General features: G+C 37.8%; 2 protein-coding genes and 1 long non-coding RNA gene across 3 annotated transcripts in view; 1 reads left to right on the top strand and 2 right to left on the bottom strand.

Annotated features, from left to right (window-relative positions):
• Positions 1-9494, bottom strand: part of LOC110040832 (uncharacterized) — a 50765-nt gene extending 41271 nt beyond the window's left edge. Inside the window, exons 1-9 of the mRNA XM_089277558.1 lie at positions 9328-9494; positions 8105-8263; positions 6579-6749; positions 5863-6051; positions 5126-5296; positions 4044-4232; positions 1985-2214; positions 1220-1452; positions 304-522 (exon numbers count right to left, since the gene is read on the bottom strand). Coding sequence (XP_089133684.1) covers positions 304-522; positions 1220-1452; positions 1985-2214; positions 4044-4232; positions 5126-5296; positions 5863-6051; positions 6579-6749; positions 8105-8263; positions 9328-9400 — 1634 coding nt within the window. The 5' untranslated portion in view covers positions 9401-9494. The remainder of the gene's footprint in view (positions 1-303; positions 523-1219; positions 1453-1984; positions 2215-4043; positions 4233-5125; positions 5297-5862; positions 6052-6578; positions 6750-8104; positions 8264-9327) is intronic.
• LOC149098203 (uncharacterized) overlaps positions 1-27933 on the top strand; it is a 443460-nt gene that overhangs the window by 232842 nt on the left and 182685 nt on the right. The window lies entirely within an intron of this gene.
• LOC110040831 (uncharacterized) overlaps positions 14483-27933 on the bottom strand; it is a 41241-nt gene continuing 27790 nt past the window's right edge. The window contains exons 30-46 of the mRNA XM_089277309.1: positions 27189-27362; positions 26474-26713; positions 25404-25535; positions 25006-25140; positions 24645-24767; positions 24005-24130; positions 23547-23744; positions 22905-23099; positions 22062-22304; positions 21347-21586; positions 20062-20277; positions 19052-19114; positions 17882-18043; positions 16886-17050; positions 16290-16415; positions 15129-15337; positions 14483-14666 (exon numbers count right to left, since the gene is read on the bottom strand). Coding sequence (XP_089133435.1) covers positions 15129-15337; positions 16290-16415; positions 16886-17050; positions 17882-18043; positions 19052-19114; positions 20062-20277; positions 21347-21586; positions 22062-22304; positions 22905-23099; positions 23547-23744; positions 24005-24130; positions 24645-24767; positions 25006-25140; positions 25404-25535; positions 26474-26713; positions 27189-27362 — 2747 coding nt within the window. The 3' untranslated portion in view covers positions 14483-14666. The remainder of the gene's footprint in view (positions 14667-15128; positions 15338-16289; positions 16416-16885; positions 17051-17881; positions 18044-19051; positions 19115-20061; positions 20278-21346; positions 21587-22061; positions 22305-22904; positions 23100-23546; positions 23745-24004; positions 24131-24644; positions 24768-25005; positions 25141-25403; positions 25536-26473; positions 26714-27188; positions 27363-27933) is intronic.

Below are 27933 nucleotides of genomic sequence, written 5' to 3'. Positions count from 1 at the left end.
AATCGATACCCTATTAATGACCAAAACGGCTGAAAAACCATTACCCTTTGGGGCCTCACATACCTATATAAGCCATGTAAGGGATTATCCCCCCCCCCCCCCCCCCGGAGTGAAAAGCTCTGCGTTGACCAGAAAAAGTCCCAGATGCAGTGCAAATATAGAGCACTAGAGGAAAGTACTACTTAATAGCTTATCGTTTTCATTGACACGTACTCATCTGGAGCTTGCTCAACAAACTAAACTTCAAACAGTTTTGACTAAACTTCGTTAAATGTGCAAAAAGGCTTATAAAACGTAACTTACTTTAGAGCATTAACGAAGAAATCCGGTAAAGAGTTGGTATTTATGCCAAAGGACGACATCATATCTATGAATGTACCAGATTCAGCCGTTCCCTTGGCGTACACTGATCCACTTTGGACATCCTTTTTCACCTCGGTATCAAATACATTTCCAGTCGTCAACGTATAACTTCCCTTAGCTTTAAACGTTTGTGAATTTCCCTCCGTGTAGTAGGAGAACCTAAATCGAAGCAAAAAAAAAAAGCAAAAAAAAAAAAAAACTACCGTTCACTAAAACAGGCAAAGAGAAAAACCTAGGTCCGATCATCAGCTTAGAGCAAGAAAATCTTGATGTTGGTCAAGTGAAAATAGAGGTTCGGTGGCCCGGTGGAACACTGCAAGTAGCCTCTGAAATCTTGTGAGTCTTAGCTTGTAATAATGTTTGCTTCATAAACGATAATTTCCAGTCAAAATTTATTTCAGAACTGATGTCTAGCTAGGACGGGAAGATTATGAGCGAAGCAATGAGTTGAAAACATGAATTTCATCAAAGTACAAGCATACTTTGTTGTCGTTTGCCCTCTGTCGTACCTTACTGGTAACTACAATGGCAAGTAGTATTAAAGTTGGGGAAAGCGAAACTGAAATTTACTGGCTCTCTGGGAAAGTGGACTTCAAATTTTGTTCCTGCTCTGCAAAGAGTGTCATAAGTAAAAGTCGCGAGTAAAAAACTGAAAAGAACGGAAATACCGCACAAAAAATAAGCCTGCTCCAGGCATAAAGTTAGAACAACTTTGTATATATACCTATGTCCAGTAACTAGCTATTTTGATTTCAATTTCAAGCGACTGTGGTATCGTTCACAAACTTAGCTTCACTGTACATATAAAAGAACCAAACAAAAATATAGATATTTTGAAGGCAAATTTTCTACTAACCTGACATCGGTCATCTCATAACCGGTTATCGGTACATATTTTGCAGATTTGTCGACTTGGAACTCATATTTCCTGAGAGCTGGAGTGTCATCAATCCAGATGGAAAAGCCCAGAACATACTCCGTCTGCTCGGTCTTAGTCCACCCCGGTATAGCGTCAATGTTCGCGTAGTATTTTGCTATGTTGTCCACGACTTTCTTAATGGTCAACGGGTCTATCATCTCAAAACATACCTGAAAGTGGAAATTATAAATTATGTTCCCTCTGCAGGCTTAGTTGATGATAAATTACATTTTTCGTAAATTTTGAAATCATGAAAGTTTTTGTAGAGTTTGTTTCACTCTATTTTTATGTTGAAGTACCCAAGGGTGATTGACAGGTATAGAGTTTCTCATCGTCCTTGTGGTTCATTGTTCATGACATAGTGTCCATCGTCATCATCATCATCATCATCATCATCATCATCATCATCATCGTCGTCGTCGTCGTCATCATCATATTTCCTTCTATTTGCCATACAGTAAAAGTGTGTACAATAACAACAACTTTGACAGAGCGATGAAACCTCGCTCCCCCCCCCCCCCCTCAAAAAAAAAAAAGCCACCTCAGTCGTTACTACGATTTTATGGTGTATTCTAACATTTGCGATATATTGTTAAAGTAAGCCTCTTTTTGTTTCCTCTATTAACAAATAAATCATATTGAATTTGATATTGGTCTTTGGCTGGTAATTCATATTTGGCCCTTCATATCTGACTCACAAACCTTAGTAAGGTTCTTCTTTCCATAGTCATCTTTATCATCAGCTTCAATAAGAATAGCAAACCATCCACTTTCCAGCTCAGTTTGCATGAAACCAAAGCTTGAATAAACAGTAGAAGGAATGTCCTGTTTGTAAGCTCCAGTAGCTGAGAACTTTTCTGTTGCTTTACACTCGAGAGCGAGCCAGGAAGTAGGGTCTGCGGATGTTTTATCTGGCTTGCTGGGTTGGAAGACTAAGAACAAGAAGTAAGAACGTCTCCGTTTGATCACTGTAGTTGTCTGACGTTGTACAATTTAATCACTGCAAGTTTATTTTGTATAATGAAAATGTAACTATTGGCTGTATTTGGAAAAACTTTAGGAACGTTTGGCATAAAACAAGAAATAGTGAGCTTTGATTTGTCATCTTTTGTAATTAGGCATTTAACGTCATAAAGGCCACCAGAGGGAGCATTCTTTTCTCTTCAAACTTTAAGCCTTCAGACCCTTTAGTGATCTTAGCTTTTGTCGTCCGAGTTTTAATGTCTGGTTTCTATACCAAGGGAGTCGACCTTGACATACGAACATAGTAAATGGTTTGAACCCAGGAGTATCAGTAGTTCGTATAGTGTGATCGTCCGGATGAGGGTAGTTCTGAAAAGAACTGTTGTTGGTGACTGACGTTTCGACAACCTGAGCGGAAGTCATCTTCAGAGTCAATTGAATAGTGTTTGTCAGTTGATGATGTTATAAGTCTGGTCCGTTGAACGTGATTGGTCAGTTTAGCCATGATGGTATTGGCTGAAAGACTCGTGTAAAGTTTGTCATCAGTCATTGGTGGGTTTCAAAACCACAAATTACAATATTGACTGGGACTCTCCCCAGTACTTAACCTACAGTACAAACTATTTTCAACGATTGACTCTGGAAAGCTGGTACACTAACCTAGAACAAACGCCTCTTAACAGATGTCAACAACTACCGGCGCCTTACAAACGACTTATCCACGACGGAAACGAAACCGACAAACGGACTTCTGACAGACCGACTTAACAATACATGGACCAAAACCGACCAATTTGACTAACAATAGACGTGTAGAAACCCACCAACGACTGATGACAAACTTTACACGAGCCCTTCAGCCAATGCTATCATGGCTAAACTGACCAATTACGGTCAACGGACCAGACTTATAACATCATCGACTGACAAACACTAATCAAATGACTCTGAAGATGACTTCCGCTCAGGTTGCGAAACGTCAGTCACCAACAACAGTTCTTTTCAGAACTACCCTCACCCGGACGATCACACCATACGAACGATTGACATACGAAACTTGGTCTAGTGCGAATTTAAGGCCACTGGAATATTTATAGAGCTGAAAGCCTTTTTTTTAACTTAACCTATAATAAGGAAACAGCAATAACAATAATCTTTATTGACCCACAGCAGGAAAACTTAAATTCCATGGGGAAGAATTACAGCATTGCAAAATGGTTATTTGCAACCCAGAGGTTAAAGGAACAGCCCCCAAGAGTTATTTAACCAAACCTGGTAAACAATGCTTAATGATGTTGTTTAGAGCATTGTTCTGACAGTAAACAATGTTTTACTTCTTTGGCAAAGGAAAATGCACTGACTTTTTTCAGGTCACAGACATAGACAGCAATTTTTTCTTGGACAATTCTGTGCAAGGGGGAAAGGCAAAATGAGGTTAACCCCGTGTAAAGCACCAACCCATGAGACAAGAGCAGACCACAACAACGGAAACTCCTGTCTTACTCTTTGGGATAAGTGTGCGAGATTGTAACGTTCCCTGCTAACCATGTAATGCCGAAGATGCAGGAGACGGGGCTTACGGTTTTTAGTCCTTATTCGAGAAGACTTGAGCGTGTAACCATTCGCAAATTAAATGTAATTTAGAAGGTAGCACATTCTCCTCAGGATAGATGCACGAGAGCTATTGTCTGTTAGGGGAGCATTTCTTTTAACAGCATTATTTCTAGGATGTACATGTACATTTCAGAGCAACTTTCACAAAACATTTGTGTACTACGAAAACGACACTTTTTTTTACCTGAACATCCGTCTGCTTCTGTGGGACAATCTTTATTTTCCTGTGATAGTCCCACACAGTCATCGCCGCCGTTTGCTGGAGCAGGATTGGTGCAGGTTCGAGTTCGAGTCTTAAACCCTTGAAGACAGAAGGTGGGCTCGGAGCATGTGGTCCAGGCAGTCCAAGTTGTAAATACGCCATCAACAGCACCTTAAGAAAATAATCACCTTTTCAGTTGATATTGTTCTTCAGCTTTATTTATTTTTTATTTTTAGTTATGTTAAAGTCATTTATTCAGTGCTTATTCTTTTCAGTCTATACTAATTGTTATTTTCCCCAGAAGGAGGATGTTAGGTTATAATAAATAACGTCCCAGTATATTTGTCAGGTTCTTGGAACTCATTAATTTACGTTTGGGAGGAACAAGAATGGTTTAGGATGATTAAGATAAACACGGTTTACAAAAGAACAAATTGAAAAATTTAGGCCAAACTTTTCAAGACGCGCGGACCGTAACGTAACTCCTATGTAACATATCCGGGTTTGACCCATAAATTACATGCCGATTCATTGCTAGAGGTTACCCAAAGAATCTGATAGAGTCCCTTCTATCATAAATAAGGAAAGGAAAACAGAAAAGGAAATCAGTTCTCCAGAGTAAAGATAGTTCTTCAAAACAAATCTTGCCTTTTGAAACACAATATCAACCATCAGTGCCCAACCTCAAATATGTTTTAATACAAAAATGGCACTTGATACAAAATCAACCTTTCCTACGACAAATCTTTAAAGTGCCACCAATCACTTCCTTTAAAAAGGGAACATCCTTTCAAAAATGGTACGCTCGTAAGAGCAAAAATATAAAGAGGCTATATTGCTTAAATGTTTCCATTGTTAGAAGTTGCGTAGGCCTGTCACCCGTTGCTACTCCCTTCTGTAAAATTTCAGCTTTAAATCAAATACTTATGCCAAGTTTCACGGTAACGGCGTTAACTGCAATAACGAAGCTCGCTCCACTGCGCTTGCTCTGACATCCGTCATGACAAGTTTATGGACTAGATCTGTACCCAAGTATCTATCAACAGCCCTGAAACGAGAGTTACCTGGACATGACGTCAGTTTACAGCTCTTTGCCTGATCATACTCCCCGGAGCAGTTTTGTCCCTGATTGGCGGGAACAGGATTAGTGCAGGTTCTACTTCTAGACTGAGTACCAGTTCCACATGTCTGACTGCAAGTTGTCCATTCTGACCACAAACCGAAACCTCCATCAACTGAAAAAAAAACTGATGTTAAGATATCGGGACATGTAACTTTGAAGTTCCGAAAATATAATGACCCTCAAAAGAAGCGATCCCTCAAAAGATGCGATAAAACTTTACGGTTGTTGACAAATCACGAAAAATAATAGTCATCATATAGTTTGCGATCAAGCTTTAGCATATAACTTGACTTGTTAAGCCAAACAATGGAAGTAAGGCAAGCAACCATCTGTAGTAAACTGATCTGGTAGTTAGTTTAACTTTATTTATTTCCATTATTTTGTGTGCGTAACTACGTTTATTTGTTTGCTTGTTTGTGTCCCTGACCTAAACATGTAAAGTATCTTTTCTTTTAACTGGCTGCCTGGAATTTTTTAATCCTATTAGTTATTTCGGGTAGTCAGCAGCCCTATCATTTTTGTTAAGTTTATAATATTGTGAGAAGTTAGTTTTAACTCTGGGGTAAAATATAAGTTTTTTGTCACGGTTTGTTGTTTGTTTTGCAAAATTAAATCGAATATATTTATTCAAACTATTTTGATTCATAGCAAACAGTATTAATCTCAAAGCGAACTTGCCTGGACAAGGTGTGAAGCAAGCTCTTGCGGTCTCTGTGTCGTTACCAGGGCAGCTTTGACCGCCATTCATTGGTGGTGGTTGATTGCACAGTCTGGTTCTTCTTAAGACTGTTCCTCCTGATATCCCACATGTTTGAGAACACTGTGTCCACGGACCCCACTGGCTCCAAACTCCATCAAGAGGAGTAGCTAAAGAAAGACAGACAGAGGAAACAATATCTTTGCTTATTTGCTTCGGAAATATTCGAATATCTTGGTAAACGATCGTTAGACGTCGGGCTGTACCCACACTCATCTGCACTCAGCGAGGAGAAAATAGCAGATGCGTAAAGGGAATCTTGGCAAAGAAAAACGTTTTGTTCCAAATTACAAGTTGGTGTTTATGTGAAATTATTTCAACGATTGGAAGTCGATAAGTAAGTGCAAAGAGTTACGACCGTTCTGTATAATCTGATCACGAGAGGCTAGGTGGCTGATCTTCATGTGTCGACGCTTAACCCCTGAAGGAGCATGAAGCCCTTAGATTGGATGTTGATCCCTTGCACGCTGCCATGAACTCTTCTCCACTCGTTCAACCCAGCATTTTTCTCAGATCTTAACAAACGTTCGTGGAGAAGGGTACTGTAGCAGTTAAGTCGACATCGTACTGCCAAAAAGACACATGAAAACAATATGTAAAAAACGAAGGAAATAATGACCCCCAAAATTTGACTTACTTGGACACGGAGAAATACACGACAGCTTCGTTTCAAATGCGGCTCCAGAACATGGCTTCCCGTCGTCGGTGGGGGTAGGGTTAGTACAAGCTCTGGTTCTGTTGACTATGGATCCTCCGCACGGGTTTTCGCAGAGAGACCACTGACTCCATTCTGTATAGCCGCCGTCAACTGGAATGACATTTCATGACGATTAGGTTCAGATCGATCAGTATTCTTCTCCATGTACAATGTAATGGCTGGGAGAATTAATGACATATTGTGCTGAATAAATACTCAGCAGGAAAGTCACAGATCAGTGAATGGGCACTGTTTTTGCCTATCATGATATCAATCAGTATCTAACTTTTATATTGATAGACGATCTACTACCTTATTTGAGACATTTGTTCCTTTCAGTTTAATTGGCATGCTCGTAAACTAGATAGGTGTAGCTAAGCACATTTATTTATTTATTTGTCTATTTATTGATTTATTATTTTTTATTTACAGGTTGGACGAAGGATTCTAACAGTAAAAAGAAGTGACTGAGTAATCTCTATAATCTCTATGGCAAATAGAACTCAGCAGGGATGGCGATTGACGTCTTTTCATATATATATATTTTTTCTTCTCCAGCCCGCTAGAATTTTCAGTCAAACTTATAAGCCAAAGAAAAAAATAAGATAAAAACTAGGGCATCTGTTTCAGTTAAAAATATGATTAAAATTTTTGCACGGTAACATAGCAAATTAAGACATGAGAATTTGAAAAGTGATCGATAAAATATTTAAGTATGCACTAAGCGCTAAAAACGTAAGTGATAAAAACTCTAAAATACAATAAGAAATACAATAAGAAGCACAATGAAAATTGGATCAGCAAAGTTTTTTGTTATGAGCTCGAGATTTCCGTGAGGTGATAATCGAAGAGGCCTTCGGCCTCATCAACTTTTTCCTCATAGAAATAGAGAGGGAATGATCTAATTGTCTTGGTAGAATTCTAACTGAGACTTAATTCAAGTCACGGTGTCCAATTACTTTTTGACATATTATTAAACTTTGTGCCTTAGAAAGATCGCTCGGATTAAATTGTCATTTGAAATTGAAGTTGTGTGCCGGCAAGAAACCGTTAATTTAATTATCCATTTGCATCAAGATGTTTCTTCTAAACTTTGGTAAAACGAAAAAAACCTCGTTATTTCGTAGACGACCTCCAGCCACTGCACACTATAGCTAATGGCTGATTGTGAACTATCATTCAGCCAATCAGATTGTAGCATTTGCATTAGTGTGAAAGTAGAATTCCACTAATCGTTGATAGAACACGATCGCGCCCAGGAGAAAGTTATTCTTTATTGTTTGTTAGTTTTTAAGCTTTAGTTTTTTAGAGTCTAATAAAACGATTGGTTGATTCACCCTCTTTTCGGAGAATGATCGCGAACTCGGCTGTAGGTCGCTTAAGTTGTTAACTTCGCCGTCCCTTATGTAACTCAACATATTATAGCTTAAACTAGAAGAATAAGAAGATGAAGTACTCAAACTTACTCAAACAATCGTGCCCCTCTGCACTTTCTCCGTCGCAGTACTTTCCATCATCACTTGGGAGCGGATTGGTGCAAGTTCTTGTTCGAATACGTTGATTTCCCGCGCAAACACCCGGTGCACAACCACTCCAACCTGACCAACCGGACCAACCGCCGTCCACTTTCGCGCCAAAAAAGTATCATCGAAATAAAGAAGTTAGTAAAGAAAACGCAATGGGAATTCTTGTGAAGATATGTTACAATTTGTTACAATTACTATGGAGCTTGCTTTTTCATGAGTAATAGAACTGAGAGAATTAAGGAACAGTGAATCGTTTTGTCTGCTAACAGAGCTATTTTCACGTAACATTTCCATGACCGAGACAAAGTCATCCTTAAGATTTAAAAATGAACAAAACAAAACAACAACCATTCACAAAGTGAATTAGTTCCCAGAAACTTTACCAGGAGGGAAATATTAAGAAACATCCTTGTAAACGAAAACCTCGGGCATTCATAGACTATTCCAATTTTTCCTTTAATTTATAAAACCGTGATGCATTTTTATGGCTTTTTTTTTCCTTACGTTCAAATTGACATGTAAGATTCCATCCTTTTCATCCATAAACAAAGTGATAATTTTAGTTAGTTCCTTATTAATTATTTTTGCTGAACATAGGGTAAAGAACATCTCATGAAATAATCTATTAACAGGTATCAGTTGTTGTAAAATGAAAGCAGCGTAGTGTAAAGAAATTACTACAGAAACTATTGATTCTGTAGTAAGCTATCGAAACTATCAAGCGGTTGAGACGACAATTATGCTTTTTAACTAACACGGTGATATAGCGTAAAACAACTTTTTTTTTTTTTCCAGAGGGGATTTCAAAGTTGAACGTGTTGCGCACAAAAATCTCTAAAGTTCATATTGTTTGTAAGGTTGGTGCCTTGGTTGTCGAACAAAATAACCCACTCGAAATCAAGATTTTACTTGAGCCAAACAAGTTTTTTCCCAATCAATTTGATAAACTGCGATATAATATACACTAGCTCATATGCTTCCTTTTTTCAAGTACCTGGAATTCAAATCAGGTGATGCTTTTGTATTTGCGATAACAGAAAATTAATGATCAGTTCAAAACCTCGAGAATATTGACGACTATTAAAAGATGAATAACCTTCGGTTTTAAAACCATTTTTCTTCTATAACCTTATGAACAGTTAAGCAAGAAATAACATACTTACCGGCCGCACCTACATAATTCCAGAACGATGTTAAACATAGCAGAAGTATTAGACTGGAATCGCTTTTCCTCATTCTGAAGAGGTTAAAAACTATTATCTAAAAGAGACGAAGGCTAAAGCATAGCCATGTACCCCTTGGTAGTGCTGAACAAAGAATAATTGAACAGAAACCAAGTAACTTAATGCAATTCAGCTTCGTCAAGCTACTGACACCTGAAATGACGATATGGAATTTGTTTACGTAGGTGAATAAACGTATTTCGTTGCCTGTCGAGACCTAGTCGCCTAGGCGTTAATTTGTGTATATTAACTTCACGTGGGGTTAATCCATCTCAAAGAAAAACGCTAAACTCAAACTAAAAACGAAACGTCCCTCTAAGAAATAAGTAATCTAAATTGTTCTTTTACCTAGTACATCATAATTGATGGACCGGTGTATTGTATTGAATTTCTTGTTTTAGCCAGTAATATGCTCTATAGGTTATGAAAATACCATCATGTCTTTGTTGACATTTTATTCAATAACATTTTTTGATGTCTAAAATGCGTTAATGACCTAGAGAGAGAGACATCGAGAGAGCAAGGAAAAAAAGAGAATTACAAGTAAAATCTTGTTGTGTATATGAATCAAAATCCCAAAGAAAAATATAGATAACAATTTTTTTGAATCAGATTTGAATCGTGCAACCGTGCAAACCTTAGAAAAAGAAAGTCATTTTCTTCTACCCTTTAAAAATCATAAGCTGCTCCCACTGCAAAATAAGACTTCACAAGTACAACTGTTGTCTATTAGTGAACAGTCTCAGGTAGGAAACAATTAACTACAATTCAACGTTGTTAATCGATATAAGCTGATATAACTCGGTTACGAGTAGTTGGGATTTCGTTTCGTTTCAATTCATAAATATTAACCCACGATCACTTTTTCATTCAAATGCCAATTGTCATTGCTTCATTGTTTTATTTTTAGTTTATTGCGTCTACTACAATGAATTATTAGTAAACGTGGAGTATTCGCAAATGTTGTGAATTTTTTTTTGTAATCTGTGCTACTAGCTTTTCAAGTTTTCTACAGAAATATTCAATAAAAGCAAAATGCATTTGGACTATAGGTAGAGCACAGGTGTTCACTTCTCACCAAAAATAATACATTTGTTATATTTGCACCCAGTTATTAACGGTCCATAAACTACGCGGATACACGTAATGAAGAAAAATAAGCCGCTTTCTGTACAGCAGACAGAACGCTTTCCGGCCCTATCTTTAATATATCAATTTTAGAATTATAAAATGTTGTTTATCTATAGAACACAAACTCTTTTTCAGTGCAATTTTGTTATCTGTGAGCAAGGTAATTGGTCTCAAGACAAAGTTCGTGACAATGGCTGCTGCTGAACAAATAGTGTTGGAAATGAACTAAAGTTGATGACAAATCACGAAGTTCTTGCTTTTTTTGTTTTAAAAATGTTGTTTTGCTGTTCACTGGGTTAGCGAAATAAGACTTTTACTCATCAGAATTATAATACTCGAGCGTTATAACTTTGACTTGTTTGAGTCCGTTTCATACGGTTAAAAAATACATCACAAAAAATGATTAAAAGTAATAAGCAATGAAGTTATGAGCTTAATATTGATACAAATTAACATATCAAACAGTAATTGAAACGTGCCATAAAAGTTTGGTATTTTGACACTGGTGTTATCAGTGTAAAGGGGTTTCTTGAAAATTGATAATATTACATTTATAAACTTTATATTGCATGTTAGGAGTCACCCTGCCGGAAAGCGTGCGCTGATAATTTTTTCCGTTTTCTAAAAGAAAGAGCAACTATTTTCTCGTTAGCTTTATAGAAACTGTTTGGAAGAACTCTATAATTAAGCCTGTCAAAACGCTTAGCTTCAGATCTTGTTCCCACGGTATTTCACCTCTTCTCAGCTTTCTACTCGTGGTATGTAACTCGATAGAGAAGAATTTAGGAAGATGTTTTCAGATTCTCAATCATTTCAATTTGAGATAATTTATTTCAAGATTGATAATATTCCAACAAAATCTCAAGATCTGATAATCAATGGGAAGAACGTGATGAAATAACATTTTCCTTAAACAGCCATGTCTAAGTTTGTGGACTCACCTATGTCAACGATAATAAAAAATTATGCCAAATGGAATCGAAATTAACTGATCTATCATTAATGTTCCTCTATGAGAGTTGTTAACGTTAAATTACTCTTCGCGTTCTTCTATTTTGCAAATATGCCCATTTAAAGGTTATTTGTTTTTCATACGTAATTCTAACTACCATAACATCGTCTGCAATCAGATGCTCCTTTTCGATAAGGTTTTTTAAAGGTTAAGCCAGAGTAATAGATCAATACAGAGTACTACATTGATACAATGTGATTTTGACTGTTTTTTTTTTTTTTTATGATGATAGCCAACCGGCGGTGGCACCTTCGAATTCATAACCAGGAAGCCGTTAATAAAAACAAATGGTTTGTCTTGGTCGAATTTTTGACCTTTTTCTCCCAAAATGACAGCAGAAAATGACTGCCTGGTTTATTATTTCATCGGGGGTGATTAATCCGTCTTCTTCTGCAGCGTTAGACATTGATTTGGAAAATTGATCTTCATGCCATCTCCAACGCTAGGACCAAAGAACGCAATGGTTGACTGTTTTCTATAATCTGTTTTCACTTGAAATAACTTTTAAGTTCATACACAAACATAAAGATGTTTCTATCCTGACGGTCTGACACTCAAAAAATTGTTTTTTTTTTATCTAGGTGAAAATAGAAATTAAGTTTTTCCACATCTGAATAAAAACCTATGGTCTAGCTCTATGGAGTCTGGGCTCGATTTTTTCGAAACAGCGGCTGGTCGAGTTTCCTCCACACTGCAGTTTTATAATACAACATCCGATCGTTGTGCGGATAAGTTTGACTGCTAGAAGGTAAACTTTCCATTGGGATTCTTATTCTTAGTCTTCGCTTCTGTCACCGGCTGACGGTATAAACTATTTCTCTCCAGTCGTATTTTAGCCTTGAAAAAGTTCGGAAGGAAAATTAAGAAAATAAATGTCAATAAATATGCCAGTCGAAGAAATTAAATCTGTTTCCCTATTAAGGTAATGTTGCAGGCTAATCTAATCTTCTGATTGGATAATTGAAATCACGTGCGAAACTACGCAAGGTTAAACGACCTCCAGAATACAGAATACGTGCAAAACCCCAAATAAAATTAACTCACAACCGGTTTTGCCCTGCCTTGTCTTCATAGCCTTCACGGCGTGATTACTGTTAATAAAATTTCTTCAGAAAAGAAAATCGAAGTTTAAAAACGACGATGGAGGTGAAGTTATCGATGGGATTAAGTCCTGTAAATTTATACACACCGTTAACAATGTCTAAAATGTATCGAACTTGGTAGACATCAGAACAACCGCTGAACCACGACCAAAATTTTACTTATCTATATCATACATATAGTTTATCAAAACCTGAGCACGAGAGTCGTACAAGGAGATTATCGGTCCGAGGTCTTTAAAATAGGCAGAAAAAAGACCAAGGGTCAATGTTTTCCCAGTACGGTCCCGGGCATCGCATAACTGAAAATGTGGAAAAAAAACTCCCACGATCACGGATTAGAAAGACACCGCAAATTTCCAGAACGAAATTCGAAGTTCAACTTTGGCGCTTACTCACGATTGACCTTTTCCAAAGAAAAAAAGGACAAGAGAATCAGAAGAAAGAGGAAAAAAATTGTAAGAGTAAGCTAAGAATTCTTTTAAGACACAAAACATCTAGAAAATCGCCAATAGTGGAGGCGAGGGATCAATCGGGGCAGTGCCTTGTCCAATACTTTGAAAATATTTGACAGGCAATGGGGCAATGTGATTGGTCGTGTAATAAAATGATATAAAACGAGTACGGGAATGAGTAAAACACTCATATGATGCGTGACACTGCCGAAAAGTTGTATGTAAGGCTAAAAATGTTCTTACTTCAGTCAGAGGGCATTGGTTGCCTCTGGTTTCCTTGTAAGTTTGGGGTCCCATATTTTTATGACTTTGCAACGAATTCTTATAAAACTTCGTAGATTTACTAAATTCGGCATGATAAATTGAGCTATGGAGGTTTTTTTATGTTTATTTGAAAAATACAAAAAATTGTTGATGCTGCGTGACATCGGTAAAAGGGTCCAGGAACACCCACGATGATCGCGCGCCGATTACGTGACAAATAAACGTGAGGAGGACCAATCACCATCTAGAATTTACGAACAAAAGCATCAAACATTTCGGAAATTTCGGAAGCCATTTCTCCGCGCTACATCCGCAAATATCCTCGCAGCATGTACGCGCGCGCGTGTGCCGCACATGATGACGCAATTTGTTCTAAAAATAGAAAAATTGTCCCATATCATAGGGACAGCCCCAATACTGGAAATGGCGCGCGCTTACGGTGTCCGTCCCCGATTATGGCTCCCGGTAATGTATAGTTTTGTGTCCACGATTGGCACCCTCTCTTAACAGGGAGTTAGATCCATCCGACTTACAAATAAATTTTATTTTTATTGTCATTATCGTTATCATCATCGTTATCGTTATCGTTATCATTATTATCAATATCATCATCGTCATTATTATCATCACCATTAACATTATTATTACTATTGTTATTAATATTATTATTATTAGTAGTAGTAGTAGTAGTATTTGAGAGCAATTGTCTTTTGTTTTTTTTATTACTTCTCGCGTACAATCGATGACACAAACCGCAAATACTTTCGCCACGTTTCTGTGACATTCTAAACAAGTCATTCCAATTCTCAGGTTTTCTCAGTTTTATCCATTTCTGTAAACTACAATTTTGCTTCCTTTCTTAACGATTTCAATCACCGGCAATTGTTACTGTAAACAGGTTTGTGCTGTAAATAATTATCGTGTAAAGTTTTAGTGAAGAATTTTAATGAGCCCAATAAAATTATTATTATTATCATTATTGTTATTGTTATTATTATTATTATTATTATTGCCCTTTAAAACCTTGTGGCTGAGTACGCGCACTCGACAGCGTTTTCAAAAAGTTTGAGTTTTTTTTTTAGTCTAGTATCTTCGATTCTCCTTCTTTTAGAATTAAACAACAGGGTGCATAGTTTGATAACTTTTAAATCATATTTATTAATTAACATTTGTCAACATCTCACTTTCAGTTACAAGACAACAGTTGAGTATTGATGCTTCCATGTCTTACATACATTTAATGTTTTAATTATTCTAATCTGTGATACCATCTTTACGTAATCTCTTTAAAGTGAAGTGTTCAGAACTTCAGAATACCTGTAACAAAACAAAATTTAAAAAATCACAGTGAACTGGGATAATATATAGTAATGTAATTGCGGTTAAATTTGATCTAATAGCACTTCGTTTTCTGATAGTTCAAGATAAGAAGTTATACTTCTTTTAGTCTTACAAGGGGCGTAAACCTTAAGTAAGCGTTAAGTTTATCAAGCTTCAGATCTATTATGACATACAATACCAACACTAGGCAAAGTTCCGAAATATTCTGTATTGGATAAAACTCAGAAAGCGAGCAGAAAAATGATATCTTTGATCTGGACATCCATTTTCAAAAGTCTACTAAACCCCCGCTTTTCTCTGATGTTTTGTTCGGTAAATATGTTTAACAACACTGGTTATATCAACAATAAAGCGCTAAATATACTGCAAGTAGTACACCAAATGCAACACAATTGCCTTAAGGTTGGCAATTTTTTTGCCACTACTTCTCTGCCTCACCTATCCAGACACCACACCAGGCGTGGTCCCAGCTTCGACATCGATCTTGACCTGTTTAGTAACCGAGCCATGTTTGTTGGTTGCCTTGCACTCGTAATCACCGGAGTCAGCGACAACAGCGCCGGAAATAGTCAATTCCACACCCGTCAACGTTAAGTCCAGGTCATACACATTGTTAACAGTGAGCCGCTCAGAGGAAGGAAGTGAGCCTGTACAATAATTGTTTGTTACAAATGTAGAAAGCATAACATTTATTACGATGGTTAAATATTGTATATGAAGTTTTTGATATCATTATTTAAATTTTTAATATCATTATTGGTAGTCTCACGATGTGCAAATTTGGAAAGTGAAATAAATACTTCCTAATTAACAATTGACTGTAAAACAACATTTTTCTAGGCCTATTGAAACAGGGTCTCATTCGTTGTAGTGTATTTAGCTGATAAAGAAACTAAGAGAAATCATGGCTTCTAAGGCAGGTCGTATACGTTATTCACTTAGAAAAATATGTCTAACTTTTAGAAGTAATTACATGTTGGACTACACTCATTTCGATCACCATCAAAAACTTTTTCCATTTAAGAATAATGGAACCTAATTACGAATCGAAATCATGGCTAAATTCTTACTTGATACCACATATTTAAGAACTCCAGAGAAGAATAATTTCACCTATTTGGTACATACTTAACTTATACATACTCAGAGTAATTATTTTTTCTTAACCTATTAATAATCAAACGTTGGAAATATATTGAAAATTTCAAAGAGATGAGGCTGATTTTAATATCTGTGGTTTAAAATGCAAGAGAAAGCGAATAGACTTTTTACCCCCAGTAGAGCCTCGGCGGTACATCTAATAGAATTCTGGTTTGATTTTGCTACCCAATTATATCGTCTGGTTCTGTTGTCCGAAGGTCTAAAAGAAGCTTTTGAGTGGGCGATAACTAATATATAAATAAGTAGTATATAATCAAACATCAAAAGTATTTTCTAAGCTAGATGAATTTGTTCCAGGGACTCAGGGTGATCATTATATGAAACTTACCAGCTCCCTGAGCGGAGCAATGCAGTTGCCAAAAAAAAAAAAAAAAAAAAAAAAAACAGAAAGCAGCTTACTGTGGCAAATCAACATGTCTGTATATCAAGTAACCGTACCTCCAACTTTTGTCCACGTGACTGTTGGTGTAGGATCTCCCGCAATATAGCAAGCAAGCGAAAAGGTTTCATTCTCGTAGGTTGTATACTCCGAAGTTGGAATAATCTGCGTGATGCGAACTGGGGCTGGCGAATAGGAAATAGAACGACTAGCTGCCTCAGTGTTCGTCAATGATTTGTGCAATTAAATGGTAAGCAAAAATAACTGATGTTAAGTTTCGTTTGGACATAGTTAGTAGAGGAGATTAGCCATTTACAATTTACTCAAAAGAAAAAAAAAAGATTTACCGAAAGAGGATAAGACGAATTTGATTTGACCATAACACCAAGATGGCGGTGAAAAATTGCAAATGGTAAGCACATTTTCTACTCGGATATTTCGGTCTACCGTTCAAGATGATCCGTTTACTTCAAAAAAAATTCCTGTCTGTCGAGCCAAAACTGTCTTACCATCTAAATTCTGACCGAAATTTCGGAATTTTTGGGTAAATGGTAAACAACTACTGTTTCAATATTGAGTGGACACTATCTGCATGAGCCAGCCAACTTTTTTAACTTAATATGGCTATTAAACTAAATAGATAATAATTACTTACACAAGCAGTCCTCCAGTGACGTACTTCCGGTGCTCGCTGTATTGGTACCAGCTGGGCATGCGTGACAATACGTTTGTTGGTCATTATCCTGATATGTTCCCATTGGACATTCCAAGCATGGCTCGATGCCATTATTAGTAGAGTAGTGACCAGGTCTACAGACAGCTAAACATAAGAGAAAACAATAACTGCGATTGGAAGTCAAGCACTCTAAGCTAATTGCTCAAGTCATTGAAGAGATACGCTTGAAGAAACTCGTTGTACAGGGAGAGAAAGCAAAAAGGGGTGCACTACAGCTTAACTAGCATTGTACATTTCTTTTTCTTAATGAAAAAAAGAACTCGTTTGCACGTGAGTGATTGTACATGCGAATGACATTCAAATTCACAGCAACCAAGAGATATAAAGTGACGATTACACAGCCACGAGATCGTGCTCTACTTATGTAAAAATAGATGGGAGCAGAACAAATCATATGCGAAATTTCTGTTATAAGCAAAATGCTAAAAAAAGATGAGAAATCCAAAGGAGTCCACGAGAAACCTCGTGTTCAGAACATCGCATTTTGGCGCCGTTGAAGCTGCAGTTCGATAATTAATCTTAGAACTTTGTTATATAGCGGATATTACATGATGGCGCGAAGATATGAGTTTTATTTTCGAGAGGTAAAAACGATATTTTACAAACGTAGCGAGTGAGAAGAATATTTTTTTAACCAAAACATGAAACAAAATTCATATCTTAATTCATATCTTAATTAAGTTACGATGGCAAAAGAAAAAGAATATTCAAAATTCATATCTCCGAGCCACTGTGTAATTTTCTTTATATTATGTAGACAAACTCATTGTCTGCACAGTCGGCTCGTTTGTGTGCCATAGCCCTGCGTCCGCCGAGCTGTTGTGCAAGTTTAAAGCATGACTGTAATAGAAATTAAGACAATTTTGCTAACAGATAAACCGCAAATGTAATAGCAAGATGAATCTTGAATCTTACGTTTGCAATCTGCCTTTGATTTGGATCCTGTGATGACGCTGGAGGAGTTCTTTGGACAGGGCTGGCATTCCGTTTTCCCCTCTTCGTCCTGATAGAAGCCAGCGTTACAATCTTTGCATATGTTAGTTGTGCCTTCGCTGTAGGTTCCTGGAGGACAGTTCACTGACAAGAACAGAACAAAAAATATCATTAACCACTAATAATATAATAATACGTAAAATTAAAATGAACGTGTTAAATTAACACGATTAACCTACGTATTTAATGAGGGTTTTTCCCACCCGATATTAAGCATGTCAATCATGTTAATATAACACTTTCATTTTAAATTTCTGTGTTACATTACAAGACACATTGTGAAGTATATATGAAATAATTCATAATACATTCAAGACACATTGTTTTCTAGCCATTGTATTTTCTAGTGCTTAATAATATAATATAATAATAACATCGATAATGGTTTACTAATATGGTATCCATACATAAAATGGCTCTTAATCTATTACTAATACATTACAGAAACCAGCGAGGTTAAAACTCACTGAGGTACGTATAAACAGAAGTAGTCACGGTGGAAATTGAATATATACTAAGTTAGGAATATTTGCAATTAAAATACAGGATATAAAGGGATGATATGCCTTATATATAAGAATATTCATTTTGTTAAAGAAGCCACGTCACGGTTTTCCAATCTTGAAAAGTTAAGCCTAATTTTTTCCATTTCGTGGTTTGCAATCCTCGCTAATCTTCTCCATCCTTGTTCTTTTACGGTTTATTATTAGTATCTCTTGTGTTTTTTCTTTCTTATTTAACTACTGTTTTAAGGTTTCCTTCAATTTAAAGGTATTTTTGTATGTGGCCAAAATAGCTCAAAATATCATGAATGAGCCCCTTCAAAGAGTTCTAACGATGAGATCATAAGCATTACTGTAGGCATATCCCTTTAGGCTGAATATTTTCAACAACGTGGTAGAAGTTACGCAAATAACATTGTCTAACTTACATTTAATCATGAGATTTCTGATATTGTATGTAAACGCACATGTTGACATGAAAGTAGTCGTAATACTGTGAGTAATGTGTGAAAATGAATTCAATTTTAAACAGGAGTAAGTACAGCTATATCATTACTTGCGTAAGGTAAGCAACTTTAATTTCACTTACAGCAAATGGTCTGCAACAAAATGCTCCCGTCGTGGCAGAATGAGCCGTCGTAGGAGACGTACGCTGAGACAAAATGAAGCAGGTTTGATGGCTATCTCCTAAATAAGTGTGCTATATACGGGTCTTAAGCACCATACATACAAAGTATGCAACACTTTTGAGTGCTGTACCATGGAATATCTCACGAGTCTTTAATTTTCTCAGTATACACAAGAGTTTTTGGTCGAGTGTTTATAGGCAATATACTGGTGACAAGTGGAATATTCCATGGTATACCACCTCAAAAGCGTTGGATAACTATTTTATACGTCATGTCATTGACTACAGCAGTTGGATAATAAATTTCTTATTAGATGTTTTGGTGTGTAGTATCGCTTTACATTTTTATTCGTTGTTTGTATTTTGACTAGCCTCGCTCTACGGGCTCGTCAAAATACGGGACAACTAGTAAAAATATTAACCTCTTACTAACCGAGCGCGAGGGCCGTACTGGGGAATATTGTCCCGAGGGCGTGGCAGTACCGACCGAGCGCAGCGACCGAGGGCCAATATTCCCCAGTACGGCTCGAGCTAGCTAGGTTAGTAAGTAGTTTATTATATGGCACTCGAGCCATGCTTGTTTTGAATTTGCCGGCTTTCGAAAACAAAAAATATACAGCTTATGACCGTTTCTATGGAAACGGTCCGTATGGCGAAATCCCGACCAAGAAAGAACCAATCAGAACGCTCGAATTAACCTCAAGACTACCTTGCCATATAATGAACAGCTATACTACACACTAAAACCTCTAATAAGATATATGTAAGATGCATGAAATAGAAGATAACCAACTGGGAGAAGTACATGATAATGACGACAATCAAACTGCCTTCTGAAATCTTCGAAGGGAAACTGGCGACATGACAGCCTTGAAACAAAACTGCAAAGTGCATGCGTACCATTTTCATAAACTGTCATCTATTGTTTCATGCAAGTGAGGCATACGTTAATACAATTAATCTGTTCTTACCCATACAATCTGGAGGCTTTGTTAAGATAGAGACTCGGTCATTTTGAGACACCCACTTGTTGCCCATACATCTGTAGTAAGGATTCTGGAATAGACCAGGTAATCCGGGGGGAGATGGGTTGAAGAAGTATCCAGGATTGCATCTCAACTGTAGGAACAAACCGAGCTTCATGGCGACTCCATTCTTGGGATGAGGAATTGTGATGCAAGTTGAGCCTACAGGATAAGAATTTCCAAACAAAATTTAAAGTTTTGGGAAACAAAATTAAACAAGGAACTCAGTATGAACAAGCCGGGAAAATTACGTGTTTACAAGTCATTTAAGATGTGTCTATTGTTCATCGGGGTGCAAGAAATTAAAGGAAAGATGAATTTACTCGTTTGTCTCACGATGGAGTCACTTTGAGATGTGATCGCATGCAAAAAAATCAACATTTTAAAATGACTCCATTGTGAGACAAACGAGTAAAATTCATCTTTCCTACACGTTTAAAGTCTTATTTTATTTTCTCCCTGCTCTTTCTCTTAAACTGAGCTACACCTTGAAGATTGTATAAAATGAAAGCGTACCTAAAGGGAAAACTGTCACTTCCCCCCCCCCCCCCAAAAAAAAAACAAACAAACAAATAACCAAAAAAAAAAACACGAGGAAGAAAGGAAAGAACTGAGAAGTGACGAACGTTTAAGGAAGAAAGGGAAAAGAAGATTAAGGAAAGAAGACTAGATGTAAGGAGGGCTGAAAGTCAGACAGAAAGGAAGGTCAGAACGTAGGCAGGCAGGAAGGAAAGAAGAACAGCGGGCAGACAGGCAATGTATGGAGATAGGAAGGGACAGGAAGGGACAGGAAGGAAACATGGTAGCAGAAAGCCAGGAAGTAAGAGAAGAAAGGAAATTACTAATTAAGGAAGTTTGGTGGAAAAGAAGGAAGGAAGGTTGGCACAAAGGAACGAAGGAAAATATGAACGAACACGAACGAACGAAAATGAGAATGGGAAGATAGACGGCCCAGCTATAGGGGCCCGTTTCTCGAAAGCCTCGGAAACTTTTCGGGCCCGTAAAGCCATTTTTAGCTCACCTGTATCTAAAATGGAGGAGTGTATACGCCTGAAACGTCTTGTATAAAGGGAACCTCTGACCATATTAAGAATATGCGAATAAAACAACTCTGTAATCATAAGGTTTGAGATTTTCCTATGGCTTTCCGGTTGCGAAAACTTTCCGGAATCTTCGAGAAACAGACCCCAGTTGTTAAAATATTAATAAAGTGCCTCTAAATATCACCTACCTTCTAAAGTGATGTTGAAGATGCAATAAGCGACATTTCCTGCTGCGTCAGTAGCAGTATATCGTATTGTTAGCGAAGTATAAGTTTTCATCTCGAATCCTGGCTGACGATTGGATAGCACACTGGGTACACCTACATTATCAGTGAATGTTGGAGGTGTCCATGTGACCTTCTTTTGAAGAGAGTTAGTTTTATCTGAGAAGGACGTCGGACAACCTTGGACTGACGGCGCAGTCACGTCTGAAATCAAATAATGTTTTTATATTTGTTAAATCTACTACGTACAAATATATGTCTATAGGTCACGTCTTAACGAGTCCCGGGACCCGGGGCGTCTGGTGCCGTAATTTATGTGTTAGCCAGTGTGAAGACATCAATGAGGACACTACAGGTTATGCCCCAGCCTTTTTTTGGTGCATGGATGCCCCAAAAGATCACTGGAACCCTTTTATATACTCTTGGGTAAAGGGAAACGCTGCAAGAGTTAAATGTCATGCTGAAAAAGACAACGCATTGACTCTATTAAAACATTGCTTGACCACCCGTTCGATCCGTATTTCAACATGCTAAGCATTAGACCACTGTGGCATGCGTCTTACGTGAAAAACCCTAAACATATCAAACTGTCGTAAGCGTACAGATCGACTTTTTATCGATTTAACGCCAGTGCAATGTCGATGAGTTGCATTCAAAAATAACTCATAGTCAAGCCTACCATTCACAGTGACATAGAAGCTGCAACTCTTCTGTGTTCCACTGTCACTGGTTCCTATCCACGTGACCCGGTGTCTGCCAACAGGGAAAGGATAATTCTCATCATAGTTGCTAGGCGACACTGTCACGTTCTTCATATTGGTTCGTGGAAGCTGCCACTTGTATCCAAGCACCACTGTGGACTTGTCTGGCTCAAGTTCTTCTACTCTGTCGATTGGACACGCGATCCATGGATCCGTGTAAACTGTAAAGGTAAACGAATTTAGGCAATCCGAGGAAGGTGTGAATACAGTTGTAATCGTATACGTCCTCCGTCTTCTACACAATCAGCTATTAACGGGATTTATTCCAAGTGCCAGCGTGTTTTATATCTACATGTATATTTATTGCAGGTCACGGCCCTGAATCGACTTGTAAACTGCAATTTTTTTTATATAATAAGTCAAATTATTCTCGCATTTTGATTGGTTCTTACCAAGAGACGCGGGATCATCGTAGAGTAGAGGAAAATGAAAGGCTTACAAAAATAAAAGAAAATAATTCACAAACGCGAATTAATTTCTCAGGGATTTACTTATGCAAAAGCAGGTTCCTTGATCAGAAAGGTAAGCCATAAAACTACAAGAAGTGTTCAAGAGTTATCGTGCGAGATCAATCCTGACGGTGTCCGGTTCAATACTTAGAGAATATTGGATCGGCAATATAGAAAAATCGGATTGGTTGATTTTAGAAATTCTTGGCCCTCTGAACTAACATAGTCGTGTAATAAGAAAAGATATCGAATGAAAAATTTGGACAGTCTGAGGAAGTTTGTATTGCCCTCCCTGAATGAATATGAACTGACCTCTTACACAGGAAAGTGGCGCTATCTCGCTCCATGAAGTGTCATCTTGACACGTAGTGTACCTAGGACCGCTGAGTGCATATCCATCGCCGCAATAGAAGACACACCGTGTCCCGTATTCGACGTCTGTTTGGGAGCATGACGACGGGACCACTCCACCATTGTAAGGTACAGTCAGCTTTGGACAAACGACCGCTGAAAAGTTCGTAAAGATAAAACAGTAAAAAGAAATGAATTGGATATTTCCCAATCTATCTAGAAACTGATCAAGCGTCTTGCCAAAAATATTTGAGCGATAATACCCAAAATAGCCTCCATTTCGCGCGAAAATATCCTCGGATATTCTCCCTTGAACATTTTCTGCTCCTCGAAGCTCACAGTTTTCCTCGAGCCTCACCCTCGGAAAACTGTTCGCTTCTCGGAACAGATAATGTCCGCGGACAAATATCCGAGCATATTTTGGCGCCAAATGGAGGCTATTGTTTATTTATGAAGTTTGTACATTTTCTAGTAACAAATGACAAAACTTAGACCTTTAATCCGCGTCTCTGAGTGGTGTAATACGAGCGAAAACTCTCTGAGAATGCGATGGAAACTACATTGGTTACTACTGCATGCAAGAAACACGCTTTAAGCACTTACGTTTACAGTATGGAACGTTTCCTTTCCACATTCCGTCTAACTGGCAAACCAAATATTGAGCTCCGCCCGCCAGGTAATGTCCAGCCACACACCCATAGGTGCAGACCGTGTTACGTTTGATATTTGCACGATCATCAGTGCAGGCTGGCGGGGTAATAAGGCCTCGGAATGGCGCTTCCAACGGGGGGCAATAAATCTCTGCAAAACACACATTACCACATCAGTCGACTGTGAAAAATAATGATTTTAGTGTAGGGAATGTGTACATTTGTCTGTAAGACCGGGGAAAAACATCAGGAAGAAAAGAGAAATGGCAACCAGGTCCAAATATGACGACCATACCACAATAATCGACGCCGGGCGATTCGAGTAGACCATCTAATTAAGGTGTACAGACGGGAAAGAAGTTAAAACGTTCATTAATTATAGTTAATATAAGTTAATGATCATTTTTATACCTTCACAACTTTTGTCGTCATCTCTGAGTCGATAACCAGGCAGGCAGGTGCAGTAATATCCGCCTTCATAATTGCTGCATTTATGGTCACAGCCACCTTTGTCCGGTGAAGCGCATTCATCGATGTCTAACAGAAGCAATCAGCAAGTAATGTCAACACAGCTGATATAAGCTAAGTTCAGAGCTATCTTGAACCTCAATGTGTAAGGCAGCGTTGAATTCGAAAAATAAGCTTAAAGGATTGGCCGTTCTCGCTCACGTGCACTAGACTTGGTCATTTCAAGTTGTTTTCAATTTGGCAAAGAACGGCAAAGAAATGTACCAAGAGTTATTACGCAAATGCACAGCCATTGTTCTGCTCAATAAACGTTTTGTTTAGTGACTTTCCCGTTGCCGTCGCCTTTGTAATTTGCTTAAACTCCCTAACGACCAACAGAACCGACGCGCATTGAATAAGCGAGACGCTTAACCTAAGTATGTTTTCTTAAAGAATGTAATAGCTTTGTCCTTAACTATGATAGAAAATAGAACGTAAAATATGAGTAATGCTTAGAAAAGTGTATGACAATAATCATTCAAATAATGACAGCACACATGCACACACTGCTTACTTAAAGTTTACTTGCTATGGGTTCCCTTACCTTCACAACCCATTTTATCAGCTTTAAGTTTGAATCCTGCTCTGCAATCGCAGTTAAAGCTTCCTGCAGTGTTGTTGCAAACGTGTTCACATCCCGCGTTATTCAGGCTACATTCATTGAAATCTAATGAAATTGAGAACAACTAATATTTAGAACACTTAACGGAATAGTCGAGTTTCCAAAAAAAAATCCTTACATTTCAGTTAAAAAATATTATTTATAGTAGTAAAAAGACATGCTGTTTGGGGGAAGGAACCCGCGGTCCTAAACCGGACTCGGGAAAGCAGCGTGAATCGGGCCTAAAATATTGATTGAGCTCCCCATGGCCATGCCAGATATGTCTTTTAATTTGGCTTCTCACCTTCGCAGAGGAATTCGCTGTTCTCTTTAAGCTGGAATCCCTGTTTACATGTACATAGATAACTACCGGGAGTGTTGACACACAAACCATTGAAGACATCACAACCACCATTGTTGGCATGGCATTCATCCTTATCTAAGAAGATAACAGAACAAAACATGAAAAGGAACATGACTAAATTGATATGCCGATCAAAAGCTCTTCCCCAAACTGATTGACTTCTTCTACATGTCTAGATTATCGTGTAACTATAAATAAACATGTTAATTTGGTTCCAAATCTCTGATGAGATAGAGTCAAATTTATCGCATTCATCAGAAAAAAATTAGTAAACCCTGGTTTCACCAAAGTTTCTGTCCAGTGTGAACGATATAAAAGCTTTTATGCTAACGACTTACCCATGCATGTCTTGCCATCGTAAGCGAGAGTGTAACCGGGCCAGCAGCCACACTTGACTTTCAGGTTACACAGGTTATAACAAACCTGTTGACAGCCGCCATTATCAAGCTGGCACAGATCTGCCAAGGCGCCTGTACACGAAGAAAAAACGACAGACGGTGTTAATATCTCTACAGTACATAACGGCATCAGACTAAGTTTAAAACGTTTATAGTTAACTTTCTTGAAGTAACTACCTTACCAAAAGGTAACTGTTTTCTCATTAAAACACGTTGCAAGTGGATGAGTCATACCGCGACTTCACACTGTATACATGTAAGCGTCACCCTTTGTAATTAGATGCAGTGAAACCTGCTTATAGGATCCTATTAATAAAAAAATCTTTAACTGTTGGGCTAAAATTGTGTACCGGTAATTTAAACTCCTATAAAAGAATCGTTAGAACAACAACAACAACAACAACAACAACAACAACAACCATTTATTTGTTAGAGCCCAATATTTTATTAAAAAAAGACCACGCCCACATGGACTAGTCGTTGCACCCACTGAGCAAGCGCCTTTTCTTCGCAGAAAAGTAAAACCAAAATAGCCTAAATTCACAGTGGACATTATTATATGATAACACTTTACTAACTCTAAAAATTCTAGGTTCTCATACAAAGGTCTCTTTTGTAAGAAAGGTGCTAATCTATTAACGCATTTTGTCTACAAACTCTAATGCAAACTTTGAATAGCATTTCATAGAAGACCATTGGGAGGGGGAGGGGAAGGAGAGAATAACACCTCTGTGTTCACCTGTTGAATCTAGCTAGATCTGGGTACATGTCTGAATCTAGTCAAGAGAAGAACTATCTTTCAGAAACTAGTTTCAATTAAAAAAAGCGCTATCAACTTTTCGTAGGGAAATTTGCCTTCTCCAAGAGCTGACAAAGGATAAAATGGCGAGAAAGTCCTCTTCATAATGGCCTGTTCAAAGACGACCAAAGACAGCACCTCTTTGTCAACAAAGAAGAGGCAATGATTTGTTTGTTCGTGTGTTCATTTTTGGCTTTTAAACTGCACTTACCAACTCTGGAGTAGACCGTCACCTCGCACATGGTCAGAATTCCTTCTCCAAACATCTGCACTGACACGTATCGTCCTGGGATTGGTGGATCACACTGAACTCTCAGAGCTTGTCCCTGGCCCACAGTCCTCACACGGTCGTGACATGTTGGGTTCTGTAAGTTGTCTTTATTGACGCCAACTCTGACGTCAAAGTTTTTGAGTCGTTCAAAGTAGTTATGACGATTTACTATCATGACGTCTGGTAATAAAGAAAATCTAGTGATAAGGTGGCTTACTACATTTTCAGGAAGTAAAACTGCTTTTCTAACTCTTATGATAATGTTCCAAAAATGTTTACATAAATTTCTCTAATCTCTATTTTAATTGGTAAGTCTTTAACAATAATACGCGACACTTGGACAATACACTCATTTTATAAACAGGAAAGAATAACCAAGTGTTTAAGTGGCGATTCAGCACTAACATTGTTAATGACTTCTTTCTCTAGTCTACCCTTTACCTATTATAAAAATATCTCAACATCTTTTATTCTATTTCATTTGCGAATAGACCACTAATTCATGCAAACATAAATAGTTTTGCATTTGAACAACTAATTCATCAATGGCATCAGTCGGTCTGCAACCGTAATTTAGTATTACGGGAAAAAAAAAAAAGGTCCCAATTAGTATACGTAGTGTCAACAGGTCACTTGTCACGCACATGTCACGCACCTGTCACGATGTACTCCCTTCCCAGATCAACCCTCCACCACGGGTTCATTTCCTTCTTGGTTTGTGTGCAAGACTTGTCATCATAGTAAGTGGAATAGTTTTCATCAACAGCTCGGCCGCTGAATCCATTGTAAGCGGTACTCGACTGTTCTGTCTTCTTCTTGTGAGCAAGATCTATAAAAGAAAGGTTTAGATCTGTAATTTACCCGGTAAAATGAAATGTTTAGTAAAAAGATAAAGATGCTTAGCGCTGCTGTGCTTATTGGGACACGGTACGTAACTAAAAGACGAACTGTTGCAAGCTGCACCTAACCTTTCTCGACTGATGAGGGGCTACTGTGAAATCTGTTTGACCTTCACAAAGAGCAGCGGAGGAATACTTGAACAAAAATTAACCCAGATAGTGGCAAGAAGTCTAATTTGTCATCATTCAAAATAGATTAATGAAAAGATTCCCCGTATTAGCCTCAGTTGCAGGCTAGTTCCAGTCCAGTACCGAGAATATGAAACTGGTCTGTTAAACACACGCGTCCTCGCCGCACCCTTCTTACGCTGCTTACGCTGAAGTAAAGCTGATAAAAGAGCTCGGCGTTTTGAAAGTTCCTGCTGAACGTATAATCAAAGCGAGTCTATACATCACGTTTGTGAAAGATTATGAAAATTTTCGGAAACTCGAGAACACCTTGATTCTTTCACTTTTAGAAGTGAAAAATAACAGTTGTAGTTGTAATAACTTTTCACTCGC

Source organism: Orbicella faveolata, unplaced genomic scaffold (genome assembly GCF_042242905.1).
Source record: "Orbicella faveolata isolate gen_17 unplaced genomic scaffold, um_ofav_v1 contig_46, whole genome shotgun sequence".
Taxonomy (NCBI): Eukaryota; Metazoa; Cnidaria; class Anthozoa; order Scleractinia; family Merulinidae; genus Orbicella; species Orbicella faveolata.
The sequence above is the reverse complement of the archived record's forward strand: the minus strand, read 5'-3'. Positions and strand labels throughout refer to the sequence as shown.